General features: G+C 44.1%; 2 protein-coding genes across 3 annotated transcripts in view; one reads left to right on the forward strand and one right to left on the reverse strand.

Moving 5' to 3' along the window:
* Positions 1-26,895, reverse strand: part of KCNQ1 (potassium voltage-gated channel subfamily Q member 1) — a 381,156-nt gene that overhangs the window by 191,417 nt on the left and 162,844 nt on the right. For both annotated transcript variants that reach the window (XM_019954464.2, XM_070782429.1), the window contains exon 11: positions 1,851-1,971. In XM_019954464.2, coding sequence (XP_019810023.2) covers positions 1,851-1,971 — 121 coding nt within the window. The remainder of the gene's footprint in view (positions 1-1,850; positions 1,972-26,895) is intronic.
* Positions 1-26,895, forward strand: part of LOC139180554 (uncharacterized) — an 84,571-nt gene that overhangs the window by 42,722 nt on the left and 14,954 nt on the right. Inside the window, exon 2 of the mRNA XM_070782402.1 lies at positions 1-26,895. This exon is cut by the window's left edge and continues 39,122 nt beyond it; it is cut by the window's right edge and continues 14,954 nt beyond it. The gene's annotated coding sequence lies outside the window, so the exon portion shown is untranslated.

The raw sequence follows: 26,895 nt of genomic DNA on the forward strand, positions 1-26,895 counted from the left end.
AAAAGCAGAGACATTACTTTGCCAACAAAGGTCTGTCTAGTCAAGGCTATGGTTTTTCCAGTGGTCATGTATGGATGTGAGAGTTGGACTGGGAAGAAAGCTGAGCACGGAAGAATTGATGCTTCTGAACTGTGGTGTTGGAGAAGACTCTTAAGAGTCCCTTGGACTGCAAGGAGATCCAACCAGTCCATTCTGAAGGAGATCAGCCCTGGGATTTCTTTGGAAGGAATGATGCTAAAGCTGAAACTCCAGTACTTTGGCCACCTCATGCGAAGAGTTGACTCATTGGAAAAGACTCTGATGCTGGAAGGGATTGGGGGCAGGAGGAGAAGGGGACGACAGAAGATGAGATGGCTGGATGGCATCACTGACTCGATAGATGTGAGTCTGAGTGAACTCCGGGAGTTGGTAATGGACAGGGAGGCCCGGTGTACTGCGATTCACGGGGTTGCAAAGAGTCGGACATGACTGAGTGACTGAACTGTGCCCCAGATTCGCAACAGGCTTCAGCCAGGGGGTAAGCTGACACCCTGCCTTGGAATGCCAGCGACCTGCATCTGCCCAGAGCTCCTGGTTCCCAGCACGAGTCCTACCTCTGCCCTTGCTCACTTACCAAGTGAGCCTCTTGGGTCATCTCCAGGATGGGCCCAGAGTTCAGAGCCCTCCTTCAGTGGTGGCCTGGAAGCTTGCTCCAGTGCCGAGTCCACGAGGATGAGTAACCCCTACTTTCCAGCCCCCTGTGTGGCTCTCACTGCACCTGAGCATGCTTTCTGTGTGTGCCCTGCCATCCACAGGTGCTGTCAAGCTCCTTGTGAGCCTGGGGGGCCCTGTCAGATCATGGTACCACCTCGAGACAGTCCTGTCCCCCTCTCGCTCTGGCTCCCTGGCCCGGCCAGTCCTCGGGTTACAGAGCAGCCAGGAGGCCCTGCGGTTGGGGTCCTGACTTCCTTAGTCATCTGCAAGGCAAAGGCCACACCTGGCAGCAGCAAAGGCAGCCAGCCTGGGGCCTCACCTTGAGAGAGATGCACACGATTAGAGCGACCTGGAGACCCCGAGTCCGGAGAACCAGAACACACTTCACTGACTCCAAGGAGAGAAGGAAAGAAGGCCAGCAAGTGACTCTTGGAAGGACGGTGAGCACCGTGCGGACATCCTGACACAGACGGACGTCTCCAGGAGAATCCTCAGTGGGGCAGCAGCCGGGACGGCCCGAGTGTCCCACTGCCCCAGCACAGGCTGTCACTGTGCGTGGGGTGCCCTAGCTGGGAGCACGGAGTCACGTCGCAGGGGAATCACACCACAGCTGAGCCCCGGGAATTGGCCTGGGGATACCGTGACGGCGGGGGAGGACGGGCACAGTCCCAGGCCAGCTGTGCCTCGGGGGCAGGCCAACTGGAAGGCGTGGAGAATCAGCCATTTCCTCCACCTGAAGGAGCCCCTGAGGACAGCCGCAGCATCTGCCCCGTGGCTTGGCCAGGGTTCCACGGGGAAATGCGGAAAACAAAGTCGTCTCTCTTTTGGGGGGCAGGGGAGGGGGCTCAGAGAGAAAAACAATCTTCCCAGACGCTCAGAGCACGGAAGCAAGCGGAAAATAATCAGTCCGGTTTTCCATAAGTCACAACAAGAGGATCGTGTTCCCAAACTTGGTGGGAAATGCCCTTGCTATGTCCCTGCTGGGTGCCCCAGCGTGGGGTCTAGCCCCTGGGGGCCAGTGGCCCTCGGTTGCTGAGGGGCAGGCAGTGAGTGGTGGGCACTGGGCTAACAGACCTGAGCCCTGGTCCAGCACCGAGGCTGCCCCTTTGAGCCCCACGTCCTTTCCGCTCATCACCCCTGGGTGAGCAAGCACTCACTGTGACACATGGGTGATGGGAGTCAGCAGCGCCTCCCCATCCAGGTCCAGGTCCTCAGCAAAGCTGTTGGTTCTCATGAAATGGGCCGTGCTCACTTCCAGCAGCGTGGGACTCTTTTTCACTGTTGGGAAAGATGCGGGGCAGCGTGTTAGGCATGATGGCAGAGGGGCCCAGGGCTGCTCAGAGCTTAGATGCCAATTCAGACCTGCCTTCCTCAAACCCCTGGAGCCCTCCCACAAGCAGGTAAGAGACCCACTCACAGCACTGGGGAGGAGTGGAGGTGATGTAAGAAGTCTCAGCACAAGGATTGGCTGGGTTCACGATGGCTCCCACAGGCGTGAGCCCTCAGTGGTCAAGGTGCAACTGAGAGCCAGTGGGAAGGCTTCCCAGGTGGTGCTACTGGTAGAGAACTTGCATGTCAGTGCAGGAGATGCAAGAGATGCAGGTTTGATCCCTAGATCCAGAAGATCCCCTGGAGGGGGTAATGGCAGCCCACTCCAGTATTCTTGCCTGGAGAAGTCTATGGACAGAGGAGCCTGATGGGCTACAGTCCATGGGGTCACAAAGAGTCGGACATGACTGAGTGACTTATCACGCATGACATCTCCTCAGAGTGAGGACTGTGGCCGGGCTGAGCTCAGGGGTCTGGGCCTCTCCTCAGGTTCACACCAGACGTTAGGGTCGAGAATAGCTGACAAGCACAGATCTGGTAAGACGCTGATTCCCAACACTGTCCATGGTCATGTGGACAGACCCAGGGCGGTAGGACTCCTGCTCATGAAGAGTCGGAGGCCGGGTGTGGGGAAGCCACAGAGCTCCTGGCCCCTTGCACCCACTGCCTGCACCCTGAGGAAGCACTCAACAGCCCGTGTTAGCATCCAGATTCCCGGGCCCACCTGCAGTGGGCTGGCGCTGGCCCTCAGGGCTGACTAAGAGTACCTGTCAGTCCCCGGATTTGCAATCTGGACCCTTGAGTTTTTTTTTTTTTTTTTCATTTAAAGTTTGTATTGTAAAATAAGTACTTGTAAAAAGTGAGGCAAGTCAAAGATTCACAAAGTCCTTCCTCCCCGCTGAGGTCGTTAGTGTTAACCACCAACTAAATTCCGAGCTCATCCCTCTCTGTGCATCAGAGCCGCTGGCACCTGGTGGGACTTGCATTTACACACACATGACGTTCCTGTCACTCTGCAGCATGCCCATCTCATTTTTCTACAGGTACGTAGACATGGACCTAAGCCTTACTTTAGTAGTTGCACGACAGTCTGTAGCTTAGATCTGCCACAGTTAACTCAGCCAGTCCATGTTTGATGGACATCTGGTTCCATGAGCTTTAAGCCTCTACTTTAAGACAATGATGCACCATCCGTCTCTATGGAAACCTGACACATTAAGGCAGGTGAGAGGGTGTTTCCTTGGTAATTTTAATAGATGTTGCTGAATTGTTTTCCCCAGAAGTTGTATTGGGCTCTACCAGTAGTGTGCGAACATGGCAGCTTCCCCACATCCATGCGGGCACCAGCCTTTGGCAGTCTTTTCGGGGCCCGCCAAATACAGACGAAGACTGGCATGCTGGTTTTCCTTCTACGTTGAATGCCTGTTGTGGCTCTGAGGCTATTTGGTTTTCCTCTTGTGGAATTATCTGTTCGTATCCTTTACTCATTTTTGTTTGTCAGTTTGTAGGAAAATTTTAATATGTTAGATAGAGATAACTAACCCTTTGTCATCTGGGGTACAGATACTTTCCCCAGTCTACCTTCAGTGTTTTAACCCTAATTATGGCTTTGTCGTAGGAAATTTTTTTATGATTTTGGAGCTATACCTATAACACATTAAAAAGCAGAGACATCACTTTGCTGACAAAGATCTGTATAGTCAAAGCTGTGGTTTTTCCAGGAGTCATGTACAGATGTGAGACTTGGACCATAAAGAAGGACAAGAGCTGAAGAATTGATGCTTTCGAACTGTGGTGCTGGAGAAGACTCGAGAGTCCCCTGGAAAGCAAGGAGATTAAACCAGTCAATCCTAAAGGAAATCAACCCTGAATATTCATTGGAAGGACTGATGCTGAAGCAGAAGCTCCAATACTTTGGCCACCTGATGCAAAGAGCCAACTCACTGGGAAAGACTCCAATGCTGGGAAAGATTGAGAGCAGGAAAAAAAGGGGATGATAGGGGATGAGATGATTGGATGGCATCACCTACTCAATGGATCTGAGTTTAAGCAAACTCCAGGAGATAGTGAAGGACAAGGAAGCCTGGCATGCTCTAGTCCATGGGGTCGTAAAGAGTTGGAAACGACTTAGCAACTGAGCAACAACAACAACCTATGTTTTGCTTTTGAAAAAGAAAGATTTCCCTTTTCTTTGTCAAAGTAGTATAACTATCTCCTAAATGTGTAAGTGTGTGTGTAGATTTTAATACATTTAGCACTTATGCCTCACATTGTAGGAGGTCATCAATAGTCAGAAAATGAAAATGTGAAAAGTACTGTATTCAGTCTTACTGAAAAAACTAAAGCAAAACAAACTAAAATTTCTTCAAGGAAGGATAGGAGAAAACCTGTGGACCTTGGATTTGGCAATGAGTGTTGAAGTATGATACAAAAAACTCAGTCTGTGAGCAGGAAAAAAAAAGAAAAACTGGACTTTATCAAAATTAAAAGCATTTGCTTTGTAAGAGACACTGCTAAGAGGATGTAAAGACAAGTCATAGACTTGAAAAAAATGTTTACATGTCACTTCTCTGGTCAAGGACTTTTTTCCAGAATGTATAAAGAACTCTTCAACCCAATTTGAAAAATGGATTACTAATAAGCTCATGGGGAGATGCCCAATTCAATCAAAATTAGTAGTTTTTAGGGGAATGCAAACTAAATCCACAACAAGCTACCATTATACCCTTATTGAAATGACTAAAATTTTTAAATGGTAGCAAGTTTGGATATTCGGAAAAGAATAAAGGTAGAGCCTTACTTTTCACCTTACATTAAGAATTCAAGTCTGACAGTATGGTATACCCATGAAGACGCTGAGCAACTAGAACTATTCATGTTGCTGGTGGGAATGCAGAATGGTGCGGCCATGTTGGAAGAGGGTTTAGCGGTTTCCTTTAATGTTAAACGTATGTTTGTCTTGTGACGCATTGGTCCCTGTCCCAGTTATTCAAGTAAACGGAAAATTTACGTTCACAAAAACTCGTACATAAATGTGTCTAACAGTTTCACTCACAATTGCCAAAACCTGGAGGCAACCAGGACGCGCTTCAGTGGGTGAGACGGTGAACACACTGTGGAGCGTCCACGCAGCGGAACACCGTCCGGAACAGAAGAAACGAGCTCATTCACGATGCACGTGGCAGCATGAATGAGCCGCAGATGCATTCGGCTAAGCAGGGAAAGAAGCCAGGTGCAAAAGGCCACATACGATACGATATCACTTCTATGACATTCTGGAAAAGGCAAGACTACAGGGACATAAAACAGATCAGTGACTGCTGGTACTTAGGGCAGGGGGAGTACTTAACTTCAGAAGAGCTGCACCCCGGAATTTTACAGGCTATGGAACATCTCTGCATGATGATGTGGTGTTGGATACACAACTCCAAGCATTTGTCAAAACCCACAGAACTTATACATCTCCAGGAATAAATTTCACTGTATACACCACCACCAACCCCCGCCCCTTACCAAAATAAGCCTGTTGGAGGATCCGGGATGGAAAGCAGACTGTGCCCAGTGAATTCTGTATTACAGATATATAACACAGTGCTGTAAGGAGAGCGGAAGAAGGAGCTGACCTATGAATCCTTGGGAAATGATCTTTCACGGGACATGGTTAAAGTGAACTCATAAGCACAGTATTGTAGGTGGTAAGTTTGTTTCTCAAGGGGCACTACAGGTACCCTTGAATAAGTAAGTTTATAGATAGTGGGAGCAAGGAAAGTAGCAGAGTTGGGGGGCAGTGAGTGAACCGGTAATGAGAAAATACCAGAATGAACTCATACTTGATACAGACACAAATACATATAGATATGCGTGCACACTTGGGTTATTTTCATATACACATATTTCCTAGCTCTGTCCATTGAGAGACTCCAGAAGCAGTGACAACCCTAGAGCAGTGAGCACATCCAGTGCCCAGATCCTGGCTTCTAAATCCTGTATGTTCTCCAGTAAAAGGAATCAGGACACTCTGACAGAATGGTTGTAGGGCTAGGGCAGGGAAAATGTAAAATAAGTCTAAAGCACTGTCTAGTGCTAGAAAGGAAAGAAATGCTAAAAAATTAATAAATGAGAAGGATGAGGGCATGTCAGATGGACACAGGAACTAACCTAAAAGAGCTCTCAATCCAGTGTCCAAAGCTACAATAATTTGAGCAACAAAATTATATTAATGATAGAACTATTAGATTACAGCTCAAAATATAAATATTCCTGAGTCCATACTGATACAAATTAACAAGTAATTGAAAGAGAGGTATATATCTTCCTTACAGAAGAATTTCAAATAATAAATGCAGAAAGACTGAGGGAAAAAATCACCACTAGAACACCTCAGTGTTACTTGCTATAGGCAAGATCCAGGGATGAATGCTAAAATCAGTAGGTGAAACTTTAAGGAAAAGCTTCAAAGGATCTCCACGCTAATCTTTGTTCATTTCTGTGGTGGTTTTAACATATGTTCACCAGTGCTTTGCCTTTCATTCTGGCAGGATAGAGTGTAACTCCCCACCCCTTGGGTGTGGGCAGGAATGGTGACTCCCTTCTTATGACTTGACTGTGGAAAGGGGAAAATGCTAAATAAGGCTGGGTGACACCACCTTAACCACATGGGTCAAGGTTAACAGTACCAGTGATAAACCATGTTGATGTCATGAACTGTGGTATGGTATGAGGAGAAAAGTACCTTCACTTCATGGCATTCTTCCCCCAAACCCTGGTCTAGTCCTGAGAAAGCAGTGACAAACCCAAACCGGGGGTCACGACACCTGACTAGTATTCCTAAAAAATGTCAAGGAGATACATGAAAAACAAGGAGGGGCTAAAACTGGTCGTCATGGATCAGAGAAAATTAAGGAGAACTGAATAAGTGTAATGATTGATCTTACAACAGAAAAAGGACATTAGCAGTTAAACAAGTAGCATCCAGATAAATGAGTGAAACTGTAGCTTAACTCCTAGCGTTGTTGCAGTGTTAACTTCTTAGTTTTTATCACTGTACCATGGTTACATAAGATGCTAACATTAGGGGAAGCTGGTGAGAGGAATATGGGGACTCTGTACTATTTTACCTCTCTGTAAATAAAAATATTATTTTTAAATGAGGGGAAAAAATCCTGTATACAGTAGTACAAAAAATCTTTAGTATCTAATTTAGGATATATAAGAACTCTATAGAGAAATTACAAAGCCTTAACGAGAGACATTCAAGAAGACATAAGTGAAGGAGAAATGTGCTTTGTTCCATTGATTAGAAAACTCAATAGTAAAAAGATTCTCCCCAAATCGTAATAAAAATACCATAGTTTCTGTGTTGGAACCCTGGCAAGCTGATTCTAAGATTCCTGCAAGTACAAAATGCCAGGAATCAACACAACTCTTGAACAACAATGAGGTAAGAGAACTTGCTCTGCTAGACATCAGTACCTTTACCAAGTGGCAGTAATCGAGGTGGTGTGGTGCTGATGCAGAGAGAGACAGCCAGCCTAAGGGGACGGCATTGACTGTCTAGAAACAGCTCCCACACATAATGAATGCTTTCTGTGTATCAGAGGTGGCCTGCAGATGGTGGGACGAGGATGTTCAGGGATAGCTGGCTGTTCCCACGAGGCAAACATTGAACTGGACCCTTACCTCACACCATACATCAACAGTTCATTAATGGCATTCCTGGCAGTTACAGACTAATAAAGAGAAAACTATACTTTCTGGCTGAATCTAGAAGAATATCTTCATGACCTCAGGGTTTGGAAGAATTTTCTAAGACTTCAGCAATAACCATAAAGGAAAAGATTGATTAATTCAACTACATTAAAATTGAGACCTTACGGCTCAGCAGGTAGAGAATCCGCTTGCAATGCAAGAGATAGAGAAGATGTGGGTTTGATCCCTGGGTCAGGAAGATCCTCTGGAGGAGGAGATGGCAGCCCACTTGTAGTATTCGTGCCTGAAAAACACTATGGACTCAGGGGCCTGGAGAGCTACAGTCCATTGGATCGCAGAGTCCAACACAACTTGGCAATGAAACAACAAGAATCATCAGACAACGTATGTAAGAGTAAAAAGCCAACCATAGAAGAGTATCCACAAAATACAAATAATTCCTACACATCGATAAGAAAAAAAACATTAGCAACTTAATGAAAAATAGGGCAAGAGACAAGCACATCACAAAAGAGGAATCCAAATGGCTGATGAACATGTGGAAAGGTGTTGTGCCTGACTTGCAATCAGAGAGATGTAAATAAACTCAGGGAGCTCATAGCCCATGGGGGCGAGGGCAGACTTCCAGCAGGAAACCGCACAGACATTACTTAGTCACACCCTGGAGAAGGGCTCCGAGTGAAGGGCTCTTTGCCCGTGACATTCTCGGAGAGTGCAGGAAAGTGACGGCTAAGTCTTGAAGAATGCGTGCGCATTCAAAGGCTCCCAGGTCTGGGACCTGGCAGGAACATTTATGGCCCCCATTTTAGAGATTTGGGGCTGAGATTCAAGTACCCTGGATTATATTATTCAGTTGTCAAGTGACAGAGCTAGAACTTCATCCAGGATTCAAATGTTCTCTCTCAAAAAAAAAAAAAAAAAAAAAAAAGGAAAGGAAAAACGAGCACAAATACATATTTTTACGTCTGCATCACTTGTATACAGAAGGAAGGAACAGCAGAGCAGTGGCTGGAAAGTGGAGCTACTTTCCAAACACCCAAGATGACAAGTGCCATCTCCAAAGCCCCAGGGCCAAGGGTGAGCCACCTGACCCCTGACAAAGGCCCATCCCTGGTGTTTCAGGAAATTAAACTGTGCATGTCAGTTGGCTCGTCAGAGCAGTTAGGGCCTGCACCTGCCAGAGAAGAATGTGCAATGTTTGGTTTTATCCTGAGAACAGCATATGGGGCCCCCACAGCAAGGGGCAAAGAAAGGGGCCCCACATTTTGGTTTTTCCCAATAGACAGGAATGGCACTTTCTTGCCCACTCCTATGTCGGATGTTGTGGGGTCTGCCTCACCTATCACAGGCAGGCAGCAGTCAGGGTCACAAACCCCTCCCCACTTCCCACCTGTAGTCCCAGCCTGGTCAGGCTCCTGCAAGAAGGTACAGAGAGTGTGGAGGGGTTGGGAGGTGGATTTGTATCCTTGGCAGACACAGTGGCATACTGCCCCTGTGGGCCAAGGTTTGGGGTAAATGCTGTGTCCCAAGAAACCTGGCTTCTCATCCCCAACTTCAAGGAGACTGTGGTTGGTGTTTTGCAAAGATGTGATAAAACCAACAGCCCTGGCCTTGCAACTGCAGAGCAGGCTGAGCCCCTGGTAGACTCAGCAACCCGTGTGGACACCCAGGCCCCTAGGAGGGCATCAGAGCTATGCCAGGTGAGCCATCCAGAATGCCAGACCTTGGGGGAAAGAGCCCTGCATCCTGGCGACAGAGAAGTCACACTTTCATGAGATAGTCCCAGTTTTCAGTGCTTTAATTCCTTGGCTGCCTTTGCCTTGTCAAGGCCAGAATCTGGGCCTAAGTTTTCAAGGCAGAACAAAACAATTTTGTTTTCTAGGAAAATGGGAGGTCTGGGATGGCGAACGCAGCCTCTGGCGTGGCGACTACCACAGCTGGCGACACCAGCTGCCAAGTCTCACCCTCTCTCCAGAGAACAGGAACCAAACAGCACAGAGTCTTTCCTTCTAGCCAGTGGGTCCGCTTAGTGGGGTGACTTGAATTTTTCTTTTAAAAAATATGGGCACAAAAAAAAAAAGACTGGAAGGAAATTGATCAAAATACTGTTTGTCTTTAGGGAGAAGAGACTGGATGACTTTCATTTCTTCCCTTACAGTGTTCATGTTTTCTGTCCTGGATGATATTTTCTCAAGCCAGGAAACAATATTTTACGGAAGTCACCCCTGTGTGTACTTTGCCTCATCCCACAGCCCTGCACATCCATCCTGGAGTTACATCGGAGTATGGGAGAGCACCCTTCATCCTGACCTGGAACTGCCCACGTGCCCGAACAGAGCTCTCTCCTACCACAGGTACCTCCCGAACCCTCTGTTCCCGGGAGCACCTGGTCTCACTTCCTTTGGCTTTCCATCCAGCCTCTGCCTAGTCCAGTCCCTCACTCTCACAGGAAGTCCAGCTGATCCCCAACACTGGAACACACTTGGCTTCTACACGATGCAGGAAGGGAATTCCCATCCCTGTCTTCTTCTCCAGTTGTGGCCTCATTTCTTTGTCACAGCAGCTCTGCGGGATTGCAGCTTTGATTCCCATCTCTTGATGAGCAAACCAGTTTAAAAGGCTAAAAATGATGCCCTGGACCACACAGACCAGGCCAGGACTTCAGCACCAAGTCAGACCTGCCGTAAGGCCCCAGCCCCTCCCTACTGCCCCCTGTCCTCAGGAGAGTCCCTCTGGTGTCTGGGCCTTCGCCTGGTTCTCCCCCTGGTGACTGATTAAAATCCTGCTGAGCCCTTCACAGGGCCTTCCAAGGCTCTCAAGACCACCCCCTCTTCTGGATGGGTATGGGGCTTATGCGTGCTGGGACCACAGGTCTGCCGGTTCCTTGGCATGGCACCTTGCCTTCCACCTCCCCCCATATCCCTCCAGGGCCTGGCACAGGCATGTTCCCCGAGCCAGCTCTCTCCGCAGGGACAAACAGAAGCTGCCCCTGTCCTTCCCAAGTCAAAGCCCCTTCCCACCTGCCTGCCTCAACCTCCCCCGCCAAAAAATCCACCCCCTCTTGGCAGATTTGCCAAAGCCCTGCAGATCCTGCACTGTGAACGAGAACCCCCTCCCCAGGGCATCCGGACAGCTGCAGCCAGACCCTGCGTGACATTGCTGAGCTGAGGCCCCAGGTCTGTGCCAGCTGCTCATGCCCAGCTCACAGACCACAAGCCAGCATTGCCGCGTCGCCACCTGTGTCTCCACTCAGAGGCGAGAAGTAAGGGACATGGACAGAAAGTAAAAGCCATTCCCACAACAGCTGCCAGGAACAGGGCAGAGAGTGGAAGGAAAATGTATATTCACAGCTGGCACCCAGTTCCGCTTAGGAAAATACCTTGCTTGAGTGGACACCTGTTGCTTGTGCCTGTCCAGCAGCTAGGTCTGGCTTCTGGGAACAGCTTCTCAAATCTTCCTTGGGGGAGGGCGGGCTGCTCCTTCCCTGTTCCTGAGGCCACAGGATACAGGTACCTACTGGTCATCCCCAGAGAGGGCCCGTGGCCCAGGCCTTGGCCTTAGGAGGCACAGAGGCAGGTCCAAAGATGCCTCATACCCCTTTTGGGGCTGTTGAGAGCCTGGCCCCAGACTTTGGCAAATGTGATGGGGAAAGTAGTGACCTCTTTGGGCTGGGCTTAATGAGCTGGTAGCCATCTTGCCGCCTTCAGAAAGTGGCTGCCTGAGGACATGGCCATCCCAGGGGCAGTGGGGAGGGGAGGGGGAGCAGAAGGAACAGGGAGGCCGAGGGGAAGGCGCAGCAAAGGGGGAGAGTGAGAGTGAGCAGTGAGAGCATCCCAGCCCCAGGTCCAGCTGTGCCTGAAACAGCTGGGTCCAGTTGTGCGAGCCAAAACATGTCCTCTCTGGGTTTCAGCTAGATGGAGTTGGGGTTCCATTGTTTGTTACCAAGAGAATCTTCAGGAATGTGACAAACTTGGGGGTGAGGCTTGAGCCCAAGGGGGTGGGTCTGAGCAGGCAGGGTCACACAGGAGCTGGATTATTCACACTCCCCTTACTGTGGTTTGGGGGTTACAGGGCAGAGGAACAAAAGCAGGTGGGAAGGAGCTACCTCCATGATGGCCCAGGGGGTTGTCAGAAGGTGGCTCCCTAAAGCCAGAGGCTGGCTTTCTGTGCTGTGGTGCTGCTGTAAGGTTGTTTAAAGTCAACTGTGGAACATGCTGGATCCCACACCAGTCAAAGGTGTGCAGCCTAGATTGGACATGAGCATGACCATGATGTGGACAGTCAAATGTGACCAACCCTAGGGAGGACACTGGCCTTCTAGTCCCAGAGGTGAGGGCACTGAGGACCCTGGTCCCCAGCACTCACCTCCACACTGGTGCACAGGCCTCAGCACACACAAATCTGAGAGAATGAAAATGGCTCTGCAGAACCAAGGGTGGGGTCCAAAAAGCGGGGGTGCTCAGGAACACACGCGGCAACAGAGCCAGGACAGGGTCGACCCCAAGACAGCACAGGAAACGGAAGGGGAGCAACAAAGCCACCCACACAACTCGGGTAACCCTCTGGGGTCTCTGTGCTCCGGGAAGTCACCGTCCACATCTCCTAAGACACAGTTCCCGGGGATGGTTCCCGGCAGCAAGAGCAGCCCCGGGAAACGTTAATATACAATGGAATTTGGGTTAAGCACTGTCTTCTCCAAGAGTTGAGCTCACAGGACATTCCCAAGAAACCTCTGGAGAGGTGGGGAGGAAAGTTTCTGGAGGTCTTTGGATGAAGAAAACAAAAAAATGGCCTTGATTTTCAAGGCAAAATTACAGAGGAAGAAAAAAATGTTTTTAATCTAATTAAGAGCGATCTTTTCACCTTCATCACAACATCACGGAAATGTGCCAGTTCTTAACTTCACACAATAATCAAAGCAATTAGTGAGGGAGAAGCCTTGGAAACCGGTGCAGATGTTCTCAGAATGTTTAATGGGGAAATGAGTTGCAGGCCTCGTTCTCAGCATCCGGCTCCAGGCCCTGGCTACCAAATCCAGACATCTGCTTGGGGCCCCACCCCCAGGCCCCGAGGGCGCGGGCTTGAGAAACACAGGTCCCTTCCCAGGCCGCCTCCCAGCCAGGCCAGATCCAGGGCTGAGAGGCTCCCCACAGCTCCCCACGCCAGAGCCTGGACACAGAGCTACCCCGGAGCTGGTAAGGGGGAGGCTTAATGTCAAAATTATATTAACAACTGATGTCAAAGATAATCAACGTAGCCTGGCTCCCCTCTCACCCCCACGGGTCCCTGCTGGTTGCAGGAGTACTGGAGGCAGGGAGAGGGCAAGGGGCCCTGTAGAGAACTCTCAGCTCTGACAGCCCCCACCTAGTTTGCACAAACACAACTTCATGAAAAGACACGGTGGCCTCGATCTGGTGTGGCCCCCCAGGCCCCGTTCCAATGCTGCTAGCCTCTTCATGGGCCCAGGAGTCAAAGTGGTCAAATATGAGGAAATTTCCAATAATCAGGAAAAAAAAAAAAAACAAAAACGTGGATGAACAAGGACGGCGCTTGCAGAAGAAACAGCCCATAGCAGAGGGCAGAGGGCCACAAGGCTAGTATCAGCTGGCTGTGAGAGACAGGACCCCAGCTGGGTCAGTCAGCTTAGCACATCTCGGAGACCCTGGCGTATGGCAGGCATCAGGGACACAGAGGTAAAGAGCACATGATCCTTGTTGTCAAGGACACAGAGGCAGCACGGGGGCCTCACTGTGTACCCTCAGCACTCACGTCCCAGCAGCACCGAAGGCCCCTAATGTGGGCCTGCCAGATGCTTTTCTGAGCGCTATCTCTGACCTCGGGGGCCTGCTGAGCCACACACAGGGCAGGCCAGGAGTGACGCACAATGAACCCCCGAGGGGTAGCTTTCAGCAGTGAGAGATAAACACCCTAAGCTTCTTGAGCAGCTGGCGGAGCAGCTCCGAGGAGTGTTCTCTGTGGCTTCCCAGCTGCCCAACATGGAGCTCTCCCTCAGCAGGCATTTCCAGGGTGGACTCGGGACGCACAGAAACCGACCTGAGACTGACAGGAAGCTGCTGGTGCACTTTCTGCAGCAGAGTGGCAAGGTCTGCTTTAAAAGAACTCCCTTGGACTGTGATGTGCCGTATGGAGGAGAGGCGGAGAAGTGGCAACAGACTGGTGAAGAGTGGAGGGCAACAACTGAGACAGAGAAATGGAGACAGCTTTGACCAGGGAGGTGTGAAGGCAAAGAGTGCTCAAAGTTCAGGAAGTTGCCAAGGCCTGCTGATGGACACGGGCACTGGGGAGAAGGTGTCCTTTTTAAAGGTTTCCAGTCAGTTTAGTGAAAAACAGTATGCCACTCCTCTTCTGTCTGGCTTCACATCTCCCTGCTTCTCCTCCCCCAAAGCATGAGACCAGAAAGGAGTGCAAATAAGACCACACACAACTCATGCCTTTAGCAGCAGTAGGGAACAGAACAGTGTGGCCTTCACGTTTTTACCTGTGAATTGAGAAACGAACCAAAGTCCAGCAGCACGGCAGCCACCTGCCCACCACCACGAGACTCTAGCAGAAGAGTCAGGAGATGAGGCTTACAATGCCCAGTCCAAACGTATTAGGGAAGTGAGTGACCTCAGCAAAGATAGACAAGTACCTCTGAGGAGACTTTCCTTCCCAGAAACCTCTGTCAGAATCAACTTTGTCAGAACTCTAGAAAGCGGTCAATGTTTATAGCACCCAGGTGAACAGCCAACCAAGAAACAGGCAATTTAAAAATGAAAGCCTTGTGGCATTTTTACTTGTCTTGGCAGTACCCCTGGTCCCCCACTCATGAGCAGTCTGGAAGATGGCCGTCCACATTCCAAGTGTGGGACCTGAGCCCTTGGTTCTAGAGGGAGCAGAGTTGATCTTACGCTCCAGCAATTGTATCTGTTCTGTATTGTCTGGAGGCTTCCAGAGAGTGGTTGCCTTTATTTCCTCCACAAGAGAACTCAAGTGAAAAATGTTTCAAATTCTTAGAAAACACTGTGAGGGGGTAGAACAAATCAGAGCCTCCTGGGGACAGGATTACAGGTAAGGCATACACAAGCTTCTAGTTCAGTGACCAGAGCACTGGGAGCCTGGGAGGAAAAGCTGGGGGAAGTTTCTTTTGGAGATCAAGCCATTAAGACACAATACTGAAGAACTGAGAAAGCCAAGAGCCTACCCAGGGCAGGATGCATGCTCAAAAAAGTCCTGATAACACACTAAGCTTCCATTTCTGGCTGGTCTCTGTGCCCACCTCAAGCAGGAAATGAAGGCTGAGGCAGAGTTGTAAACAGCCTGACCAAGACTTGACGGTTTGTCCCAGCACAGAGCTAAACTGCAAAGGTTGGGAGAATTGTTTTGTTTTTACTTTTTCCCTCCTTCTTCCTCTTCTGACTCTGGCACTCAAGGAAATCTCTGTCAAAACACCAGCTGAACACAAGAAGAACAGTGACCTTAGAGACCACACATGGCATAGAATACAGATATTGAAAAAAATAGCCAAGAAGTCACTAAACAGTTACAGTTCACAACAATGAAAAATAACTCCTGAGAAGGGGAAAGAATCTGCTGTTTAGAATTACTATATACAGTGTTCAAAATAGCCAGTTTTTAACAAAATTATAAAGAAACAAAGTATGGCTCATTGATAGAAGAAATTAATGGAAACCAACCCTAAGGAAGTGCAGACATTAAACTTACTAGACAAAGAGTTTAAATCAACTTTGTTAAAGATGTTCAAGAAACTGAAGGAAATCACAGACAAGGAACTAAAGGAAAGCCATGAGAATGATGTATGACTAAAAAGAATACAGAAATTATGAAAAGGAATTAAACCTGACAAACACATGTAGAACACCCAACAACAGCAGAACACATTCATCTCAAGTATGCATGGAATATTCTCCAGGATAGATTACATGTTAGACCACAAAGTCTCAGAAAATTTTTAAAAATTAAAATCATGTGAAGTAACCAAATTGGGATTAGCCTAAAAATCAATAATAGAAGGAAAACTAGAAAATTAACAAATATGTGGAAATTAAACAACACATTCATTAAAAACTAATGGTCAAAGAAGACATTACAAAGGAAATTAAAAAAATTTTAAGATTAAAATACAACATACCAAAGCCTATGGGATGCAATGAAAGCAGTGCTCATAGAGAAAAATATAGTTATGAATTCTTGCATAAAGAATTTCAACAACTTTATAGCCCAAGGAACTATAAAAAGAAAAGTAAACTAAACCCATAGTTACCAGAAAAAGGAAATAATAAATATGACAGTGGAGAAATGAATAAAAAAACAATAGAATCAACTGAATAAAAAGTAGGTTACTTTTGAAAAGATCCAACAAAGTTGACAAACCCTTAGCTGTAATGACTAAGAAAAATCTATAGAAGATGCAAATAAAAACATAATGAAAGTGGGAACATTACGACTGATCATACAGAAATAAAAAGAATTATACCAATACTCTCATTCATGGATCACAACCTTGTCATGGTGAAGAGGCTTATGTAATGCAATGAAGCTATGGAGTCATGACATTTAGTACCACCCAAGATAGATAGGTCATAGTGAAGAGTTCGGACAAAAGGAGAAAGAAATGGCACCCCACTTCATTATTCCTGCCTGGAGAACCCCATAGACTATATGAAAAGGCAAAAAGATATGACACTGGAGAAGAATGGACAAGTAGCTTTAGAAGGAATGAAGAGGCTGAGCCAAAGTAGAAATGATGCCCAGTTGTAGATATGTCTGGTGGTAAAAGTCAAAGTCTGATGGTGTGAAGAACAATATTGTGTAGAAACCTAGAATGTTAGGTCCATGAATCAAGGACGTGAGATAGAAAGAATGAATATGGACATCTTAGGAGTCAGTGAACTAAAATGGATGGGAAAGGGAGAATTTAATTCAGATGACCATTATATCTTCTGCTGTAGGCAAGAATCCCTTAGAAGAAACAGAATAGTCCTCACAGTCAACAATAGAGTCTGAGATGCAGTACTTAGGTGCAATCTCAAAAATGACAGAATGATCTTGGTTCATTTCCAAGGTAAAACATTCAGCATCACAGTAATTCAAGTCTATGCTCCATCCACTACTGGCAAGACACTTCAGTATTCTTTCCTTGAGAACCCCATGAACAGGATGAAAAGGCAAAAAGATAGGACATTGAAAGATGATCTCCCCTGGTCGATAGGTGCCCAGTATGCTACTGGAGATCAGTGGAGAAATAACTCCAGAAAGAATGAAGAGATGGAGCCAAAACAACAACACCACCCAGTTGTGGATGTGACTGGTGACGGAAGTAAAGTCCGATGCTGTAAAGAGCAATATTGCATAGGAATCTGGAATGTTAGGTCCAGGAATCAAGGCAAATTGGAAGTGGTCAAACAGGAGATGGCAAGAGTGAACATCAACATTTTAGGAATCAGCGAACTTAAATGGACTGGATAGAGTGAATTTAACTCAGATGACCATTATATCTACTACATTGGGCAAGAATCCCTTAGAAGAAATGGAGTAGCCCTCATAGTCAACAAAAGCATCTGAAATACAATACTTGGGTGCAATCTCAAAAACAACAGAATGATCTCTGTTTGTTTCCAAGGCAAACCATTTAATATCACAGTAATCCAAGTCTGTGCTCCAACCAGTAATGCTGAAGAAGCTGAAGTTGAATGGTTCTGTGAAAACCTACAACACCTTCTAGAACTAAAAAAAGATGTCCTTTTCATTATAAGGGACTGGAATGCAAAAGTAGGAAGTCAAGAAACACCTGGAGTAACAGGCAAATTTGGCCTTGGAGTACAGAATGAAGCAGGGCAAAGGCTAATAGACTTTTGTCAAGAGAACACACTGGTCATAGCAAACACCCTCTTCCAATAACACAAGAGAGGACTCTACACATGGACATCACCAGATGGTCAATACTGAAATCCAGTTGATTGTATTCTTTGCAGCCAAAGATGGAGAAGCTTTATACAGTCAGCGAAAACAAGACCAGGAGCTGACCATGGCTCAGATCATGAACTCCTTATTGCCAAATTCAGACTTAAATTGAAGAAAGTAGGGAAAACCACTAGACCATTCAGGTATGACCTAAGTCAAATCCCTTATGAGTATACAGTGGAAATGACAAATAGATTCAAGGGATTAGATCTGATAGCATGCCTGAAGAACTATGGATAGAGGTTCATGACATTGTACAGGAGGCAATGATCAAGACCATCCCCAAGAAAAAGAAATGCAAAAAGGCAAAATGGTTGTCTGAGGAGGCCTTACAAATAGCTATGAAAAGAAGACAAGCAAAAGGCAAGGGAGAAAAGGAAAGATATAGCCATTTGAATGCAGAGTTCCAAAGAATAGCAAGGAGAGATAAGAAAGCCTTCCTCAGTGATCAATGCAAAGAAACAGAGGAAAACAATACAATGGGAAAGACTAGAGATCTCTTCAAGAAAATGAGAGATACCAAGGGAACTTTTCATGCAAAGAAGGGCACAATAAAGGACAGAAATGGTATGGTCCTAACAGAAGCAGAAGATAAGAAGAGGTGGCAAGAATACACAAAACTATACAAAAAAGATCTTCATGACCCAATCACAGTGGTGTGGTGTGATCAATCACCTAGACCCAGACTCCTGGAATATGAAGTCAAGTGGGCTTTAGGAAGCATCACTATGAACAAAGCTAGTGGAGGTGATGGAATTCTGGGTGAGCTATTTCAAATCCTAAAAGATGATGCTGTGAAAGTGCTACACTCAGTATGACAGTAAATTTGGAAAACTCAGCAGTGGCCACAGGACTGGAAAAGGTCAGTTTCCATTCCAATCCCAAAGAAAGGCAATGCCAAAGAATGCCCAAACTACTGCACAATTGCACTTATCTCACATACTAGCAAAGTAATGCTCAAAATTCTCCAAGCCAGGCTTCAACAGTACACTAATCGTGAACTTTTAGATGTTTGAGCTGGATTTTAAAAAATTAGAGGAACCAGAGATCAAATTGCCAACACCTGTTGGATCACAGAAAAAGCAAGAGAGTTCCAGAAAAACATATGCTTTATTGACTATGCCAAAGCCTTTGACTGTGTGGATCACAACAAACTGTGGAAAATGCTGAAACAGATGGGAATATCAGACCACCTGACCTGTCTCCTGAGAAATCTCTATGCAGGTCAAGAAGCAACAGTTAGAACTGGACATGGAACAACAGACTGGTTCCAAATTGGGAAAGGAGTATGTCAAGGCTATATATTGTCACCCTGCTTATTTGATTTACATGAAGAGTACATCATGTGAAATGTGGGGCTGGATGAAGCACAAGCTGGAATCAAGATTGTCAGGAGAAATATCAATAACCTCAGATATGCAGATGACACCACCCTTATGGCAGAAAGCGAAGAAGAACTAAAGAGCCTCTTGATGAAAGTGAAAGAGGAGAGTGGAAAAGTTGGCTTAAAACTCAACATTCAGAAAACGAAAATCATGGCATCTGGTCCCATCACTTCATGGCAAATAGATGGGGAAACAGTGGAAACAGTGTCAGACTTTATTTTTTTGGGCTCCAAAATCACTGCAGATGGTGACTGCAGCCATGAAATTAAGACACTTGCTCCTTGGAAGGAAAGTTATGACCAAACTAGACAGCATATTGAAAAGCAGAGACATTACTTTGGCAACAAAGGTCCGTCTAGTCAAAGCTATGGTTTTCTCAGTAGTCATGTATGGATATGAGAGCTGGACTGTAAAGAAAGCTGAGCACTAAAGAATTGATGCTTTTGAACTGTGGTGTTGGAGAAGACTCTTGAGAGTCCCTTGGATTGCAAGGAGATCCAACCAGTCCATCCTAAGGGAAATCAGTCCTGAATATCCATTGGAAGGACTGATGCTGAAGCCGAAACCCCAATATTTTGGCCATCTTATGTGAAGAACTGACTCATTTGAAATGACCCTGATGCTGGGAAAGATTGAAGGTGGGAGGAGAAGGGGATGACAGAGGATGAGTTGGTGATGGACAGGGAGGCCTGGTGTGCTGCAGTCCATGGGGTCACAAAGAATCAGACACGACTGAACAACTGAACTGAACTGATCCTGCATTGCAGGCAGATTCATTACCACTGAGACACCTAGGTAGCCCTTGGGAAGCATTACCATGAACAAAGCTAGTGCAGGTGACAGAATACCAGCTTAGTTATTTAAAATCCTAAAAGATGATGCTGTTAAAGTCCTGCACTCAATATGTCAGAAAATTTGAAAAACTCAGCAGTGGCCATAGGATTGGAACTGGTCAGTGTTCATTCCAATCTCAAAGAAGGGCAATGCCAAACAATGTTCAAACTACCATACAATTGCACTCATTTCACATGCTAGGAAGATTATGCTCAAAATCCTTCAAGCTACTCTTCAACAGAATATGAACCAAGAACTTCCAGACATACAAGTTGGGTTTAGAAAAGGAAGAGCAACTAGAAATCAAGTTGCCAACATTTGTTGGGTCATGGAAAAATCAAGGGAGTTCAAGAAAAACATCTATTTCTGCATTTTTGACTATGCTAAAGCCTCTGTGTGGATCACAACAAGCTGTGGAAAATTCTTGAAGAAATGGGAATACCAGACCACCTTACCTGCCTCCTGAGAAACCTGTATGTAAGTTGAGAAGCAACAATTAAAATCAGACATGGAACAATGGACTGGTTCAAAATTGCAAAAGGATTATGATAAGGCTGTATACTGTCTCCCTGCTTATTAAACTTATATGCAAAGTGCATCTTGCAAAATGCTGGACTGGATGAGTCACAAGCTGAACTCGAGTGCAGGGAGAAGTATCAACAACCTCAGATATGCAGATGATACCACTGTAATGGAAGAAAGCAAAGAGGAACTAAAGGGCTTCTTGAGGGTGAAAGAGGAGAGTGAAAAAGCTGGCTTGAAACTCAACATTCAAAAAACTAAAACCATGGCATCTGGTCCTACCACTTCATAGGAAATAGAAGGGGAAATTTTGAAGCAATGATAGATTTTGTTTTCTTGGGCTCCGAAATCACTGATGATGGTGACTTTCGCCATGAAATGAAGACATTTGCTCCTTAGAAGAAAAGCTGTGACCTACCTAGGCAGCATATTAAAAAGCAGAGACATCACTTTGCCAACAAAGGTCTGTCTAGTCAAAGCTATGGTTTTCCCAGTAGTCATGTATGGATGTGAGAATTGGACCATAAAGAAAGCTGAGTGCTGAAGAATTGATGCTTTCAAATTGTGCTGGAGAAGACTCTTCAGAGTCCCTTGGATTGCAAGGAGAGCAAACCAGTCAATTCTAAAGGCAGTCAACCCTGAATATTCATTGGACGGCCTGATACTGAAGCTGAAACTCCAATATTTTGGCCACCTGATATGAAGAGCGGACTCAATGGAAAAGACCCTCATGCTGGGAAAGACTGAAGGTAAAAGGAGTAGGGGGTGGCAGAGAATGAGATGGTTAGATAGCATCACCGGTTCAGTGGACATGAATTTGAGCAACCTCTGGGAGATATGTAGTACAGAGGAGCCTGCCATGCTACAGTCCATGGAACTGCAAAGTGTTGGACACGACTTTGTGACCAAACAATAAGAAAATACTGTGGACAACTGAACTCTAGTCCAAAAAAAATTAGATAACCAAGATGAAATGAAGAAATTCTTAGCAAAATATAAACTCCAAAACTGATTCAAGAAGAGATAAAAATTCTGAACATACAGCAAGTAAAAAGTATGAATCAGTAATCAAACATAGTGAAGAGAAATCCAGGACTTCTCAAACTCTAATGAAAAACAGAAGGGAAGGAACACTGCAACACATTCTGTGAGATGAGTACTACTTTGAAACAAAAAGCAGAGAAATAAACCACAAGAAAAGAAAGCTAGATAGTAAAATCGCTTATAGATGCAAAAAAAGAAAAAAGGAACAAATAGAAGAAAATATTAGTAAACCAAATCCACTAGCATATTAAAAGAATTATACTCCATGAGCAAGTGGGATATATCTCAGGAATGGAAGTGTGGTTAATCAGGAAAAATCAATTTAATACATCAGAGTAGCAGAATTATCTTAGTTGACACAGAAAAAAAAAAAAAAACAGTTGACAAAATCCAGCAAACTTTTAAGATTAAAAACTGAGAAAATTAGGAAAAGAAGGTAACTTTCTTACCATGATAAAGAGCATTTATGAAAAGTCTGTAACTTACATCGTAATTGTGAAAAAACTAAAAACATTAAAACAAGAAACAAGACAAAGATGCCCATTTTTACCACCACTTTTCAACAATGTACTGGAAGTTTTAGCCATAGCAGTTAGGCAAATAAATGGATAAAAAGCATACGAACTGGAAAGGAAGAAAGAAAACCCTTTCTATTCACAGATATGATCCTATCTAGAAAATCCCAAAGAATCAAGAGAACAAAAACACCCAACCTATTAGAGCTAATAAACAAATTCCGGAAAGTTGTAGGACATGTGATCAACACACAAAAATCATTGTTCCTTTGCACTAGCAATGAACAACATGAGAAGGAAATTTTTACAGTTCCATTTATAGTAGCATCAAGAAGAGTAATGCACCTAGAAATAAATTTAAACAGGCAAAAGACTTCTATGATAATATTACAAAACTGGTAGAAATTAAAGATCTATATAAATAGAACAGCATCCTTCATTCATGGATTGGAAGATTCAATATTGTCAAGATGGCAATATTATCCAGTGATTCGCAGTCTGAATGCAATCCTTATCAAAATTCTGATGGCCTTTTTTGCAGAAATGGAAAAACTGATCCTAAAATGTTTATGGATTTGTAAGGGGCCTAGAACAGGTAAAACAAGTTTGAAAAAGAACAAACTTGGAAGACTCACACTCCCCAGTTTGAAAACATACAGAGTTATATTAATCAAAATAATGTGGTACGGCATAAGGGTAGACATTTAAACCAATGGAATAAAATAACCTAGAAGTAAAACCTCATATATAGTCAACTATATGTTCAATAAAGACCATTTGGTAGAAAAAGAATGGTGCTGGGGCAACTGGACAGCTGGACACAGGAAAAAGAATGCAGCTGGACACATTCCGTACCATATAAAAATTATCTCAAAAAGGACCAGCAACCTAAATATAAGAGCTAAAACCATAAATTTCTTAGAAGAAAACACAGAAATAAATCTTTATGACCTTGGATTATGCACTAAATGCCACTGAAGTATTTGACTTTAAAATGATTAATTATGTCATGTAGGTTTCACCTCGTTAAAAAAAACAGGGGCCATAGAAGAGTTACAGGAAGCACAGACAGAATTATCCCCAGAAAAACAAAGTCCACCATTCGGTGTCAGAATGGAGAATGCAGGACAGAAATAAGCAGTTCACAGCAGCCTCAGCAAAGGGCTCTGAAATGACTGGTTAGATGCGGCAGTCTCAGAGAATCATGTCTTGGGGAGGCTCAGATGTATACAGAAGTGGCATGATTGTAAGGTAAAAGAAGGAAATAAGAGGAGGAAGTGAAAGATTCCTGCAGGAATTAAAAATTAGACGTGCCAGTTGCCTCACACACATCTCCACGACAGCAGTATCTAGAAATGGAACTGCCTAAAAGAGGATGAGCCTGAAAGAAGAGGGGATTTTTGAGCTAGGAACTCTGACACTAGGTACACAGGAATACAGGTAAGCAGACTACTATTACTAGTAAGCATACTACTACTATCAGGGGAAAAAAAAAAAAAAATTAGAAAAGATTTTCTGCTTACAAAAGTTACCTTAAAAATTGAACAATAAAGCTGAAGACTATCAACAATATTCCCAACTAACTTAAATATTGTCAACAGTTGGGATATTAAAACATACCTTGAATCAGTAATAATATTATTTAAAATCAGAAATGGACAAAAATAAAAACAAGAAATGACAAGAGGTGATTAAACCTAAGATAGAAATAGATGAAAACCACGGAAAAAGCTTAAGGTAATTAAAATGAAAGACAAAGAGTCAGAGTGACCATGGTTGAAGTGAAGACAGGCAAAGGGGGGTCCGATGTGCCTATAACTCAAGTCTCTGAAGAAGAAAATAAAAACAATACAAATTATATTTAAAGCCATATGTTAAAAAACTATATAAATCTGTATCAATAAAATCTGACACGTTGAAAGGACCCATATGGGTACCAAGGAAGTTGACCTGAAACAATCAACTCTGAGAGACATTTCCTGCTAAAACTGTTAGACTTGAAAAATGGAGAAGAAATCCCTAGGGCCTGCAAGCTAAAAGCAAAATAACTTAAAAAGGCAAGAGAATTATATGGACAACAGACTAGTCAAAAACAATATACAAAGCAAGACAGAGTGGAGCCGAATTTTCAAGAAACTTATGAAAGTACAAACTGAGGAGTTTATATCCAGTCAAGCTGAACTTCATGCATCAAGGTGATAGAAAAAGTTTTACATACATATAAAATACTGTACACATGAGTCCTTGCTAAGCAAGTTCCTAGAGGATAAGCTTCATCCAACCATGAGAAGACTGGAAAAACTCTGGCAAAAGAACACCTAATTGCAAAAAAAAAAAATGCGTCAAGAAACTATCTTAAGAGAAAGTGTGCTACCCATTAGATTGCACAGGAGATTTCTACTATAATCTTTTAGAGAACAGAGGGTCCTAATTTTCCATATATTGTTTCAGAGAAAAAAGGAAGGAAAATTTCCAAATACACTATATAAGCAAACGTAACATTGATATATAAACCCGATAAAAACAACATAAAAGACCAATATTATTTACGAATGCTGATTTAAAAATTGTATTTCCCCATATTAGTAGGATTGAGAAGAAACATAGGAGTACATCCGGGATTTCATCATTCAATCCTAACTAAACTCTTGTGAAAACACAAATGAATGGACACTTCACTGACAAAACCACACAGATACTAGGAGAAAACAGGAGTGAATTCCTCTCAAAAACTATGCATAGGAAAAAGGTTTCCTATGTGGTTAAAAATCTAGTTGTAATAAGAAGATAAATTTGACTGCAGATTTACTAAACCTTGAGCATAGAAAATATCTTAATCAAAAGGCAATGACAAAATGAAAAGAAATCTTTGCAATAGAAGGCTAATGGCTATGACACACACGCATTTTTTTTAAATGGAGGGAATAAAGGACCAAGATGACTACAGAAAGAGAAGCAAAAGATGTAAACATATTTTAAGAAATGGAATATAAAAATGGTGCATTAGTTGCAATTTCACTCATAAAAGATAAATCCAAGCTCTATCTACATTGAGAGATCATTTTTTATCTCTCAGATCAACAATAATTCAAAATCTTTATAACATACTCCTTTGGTGAGACTGTGTGGGGATAGTCTCACATTGCTAGTATGACTTCAAAATACCACTGGCCTTATAGAGGGGAATTTGGGAATATTTAATTAAATGTGTATTTCTCAGCCTAACAATCCCACTTCTAGGAAATTACTTTAGGATACACCTCTAATAATATGCAGAAGATTACTCAGTGCAACATTATTTGCAATTACAAAATATTGGAGATTAACCAGAGCACTGACCAAACAATGATGAGCAAACTGCCAACCGGAAGCTACCTACACATACAGGGATAAAAGATTGCTTGAAAAGACTGTAGAACATATACACCAAAGAATATCATGCAATTGTAAGAAAGGAAGAGAAAGCTCTCTATGAATGGATATTGAATGGTTTCTGGGAGATACTGCTAGGTGACAAAAGCAAAGTACAAAAGAGCATATACAGAATACCACATGTTTTTGTAATGAAGAGGAAATGAGAAATCAGTAGCATATGTTCGATAACATACACAGTCACACACTACTGGTAATCAGAAGACACTGAAACTGGTTACAAACAAGGAGTAGGGGAAATCAGGATGGGAGGGATATGGAAGGAAGGACATTTCCCTTAGAAGACCTTTTTGTATAGTTTTGACTTCAAAAGTATATTAATATTCTGTGCATATAAAAATAAAATTAAGTCAGCAAGGTATGGGGTGCCTCTGGAACTGTGGAATTAGGACCTTAAAAAAACTGCTCCCTGGAAAGCAATGATAAAATTGGACAGAATTGTTAAAAAAAAACCATCATTTAAGAACTCCAGAAGTTAACCAAAGGCATATGACAAATTTATAGGTGTTTATTCAAGAAAAATAACTAATAAACCTTAGTAGGAACAGCAGGGTCTGTGACAGTTTAATTTGGGACTGCTTCTATACCCTCACCCAAGTGCAGTAGCATAATAGCCTTAAGAACTCAACAGTGGCCATGGAACTAGAAAAGATCAGTTTTCATTCTAATCTCAAAGAAGGGCAATGCCAAAGAATGTTCAAACTACCACACAGTTGTGCTCATTTCACATGGTAGTAAGGTTATGCTAAAAATCCTTCAAGGCTTCAACAGTATGTGAACCTAGAACTTCCAGATGAACAAGGTGGATTTAGAAAAGAGAGAGGTACCAGAGATCAAACTGCCAACATCTGTTGGATCATAGAAAAAAACAAAGAAGTTCCAAAAAAAAAAAAAAATCTGCTTCATTGAATACACATTGAATACACTTTGACTGTGTGAATCGCAACAAACTGTGGAAAATTCTTAAAGAAACGGGAATACCAGATCACCTTACCTGTCTCCTGAGAAATATGTATGCAGGTCAAGAAGCAATAGTTAGAACCAGACATAGAACAATGTACTGTTTCAAAACTGGGTAAAGGAGTACATCAAGCCTGTATATTGTCACCTTGCTTATTTAACTTCTATGCAGAGTACATCATGCGAAATGTTGGGCTGTATGACTCACGAGCCTGGAATCAAGACTGCCAGGAGAAATAGCAACAACCTCAGATATGCAGACAAGACCACTCTAATGGCAAAAGTTGAAGAGGAACTAAAGAACCTCTTCATGAGGGTGAAAGAGGAAAGTGAAAAAGCTGGTTTTTCAAAAAAGAAAAACCAAGATCATGGCATCCAGCCCCATCACTTCATGGCAAATAGAAGGGAGAAATGGAAGCAGTGACATATTTCATTTTCTCAGGCTCCAAAATCACTGCAGTTGGTGACTACAGTTACAAAATTAAAAG

Source organism: Bos indicus, chromosome 29 (assembly GCF_029378745.1).
Source record: "Bos indicus isolate NIAB-ARS_2022 breed Sahiwal x Tharparkar chromosome 29, NIAB-ARS_B.indTharparkar_mat_pri_1.0, whole genome shotgun sequence".
Classification (NCBI taxonomy): domain Eukaryota; kingdom Metazoa; phylum Chordata; class Mammalia; order Artiodactyla; family Bovidae; genus Bos; species Bos indicus.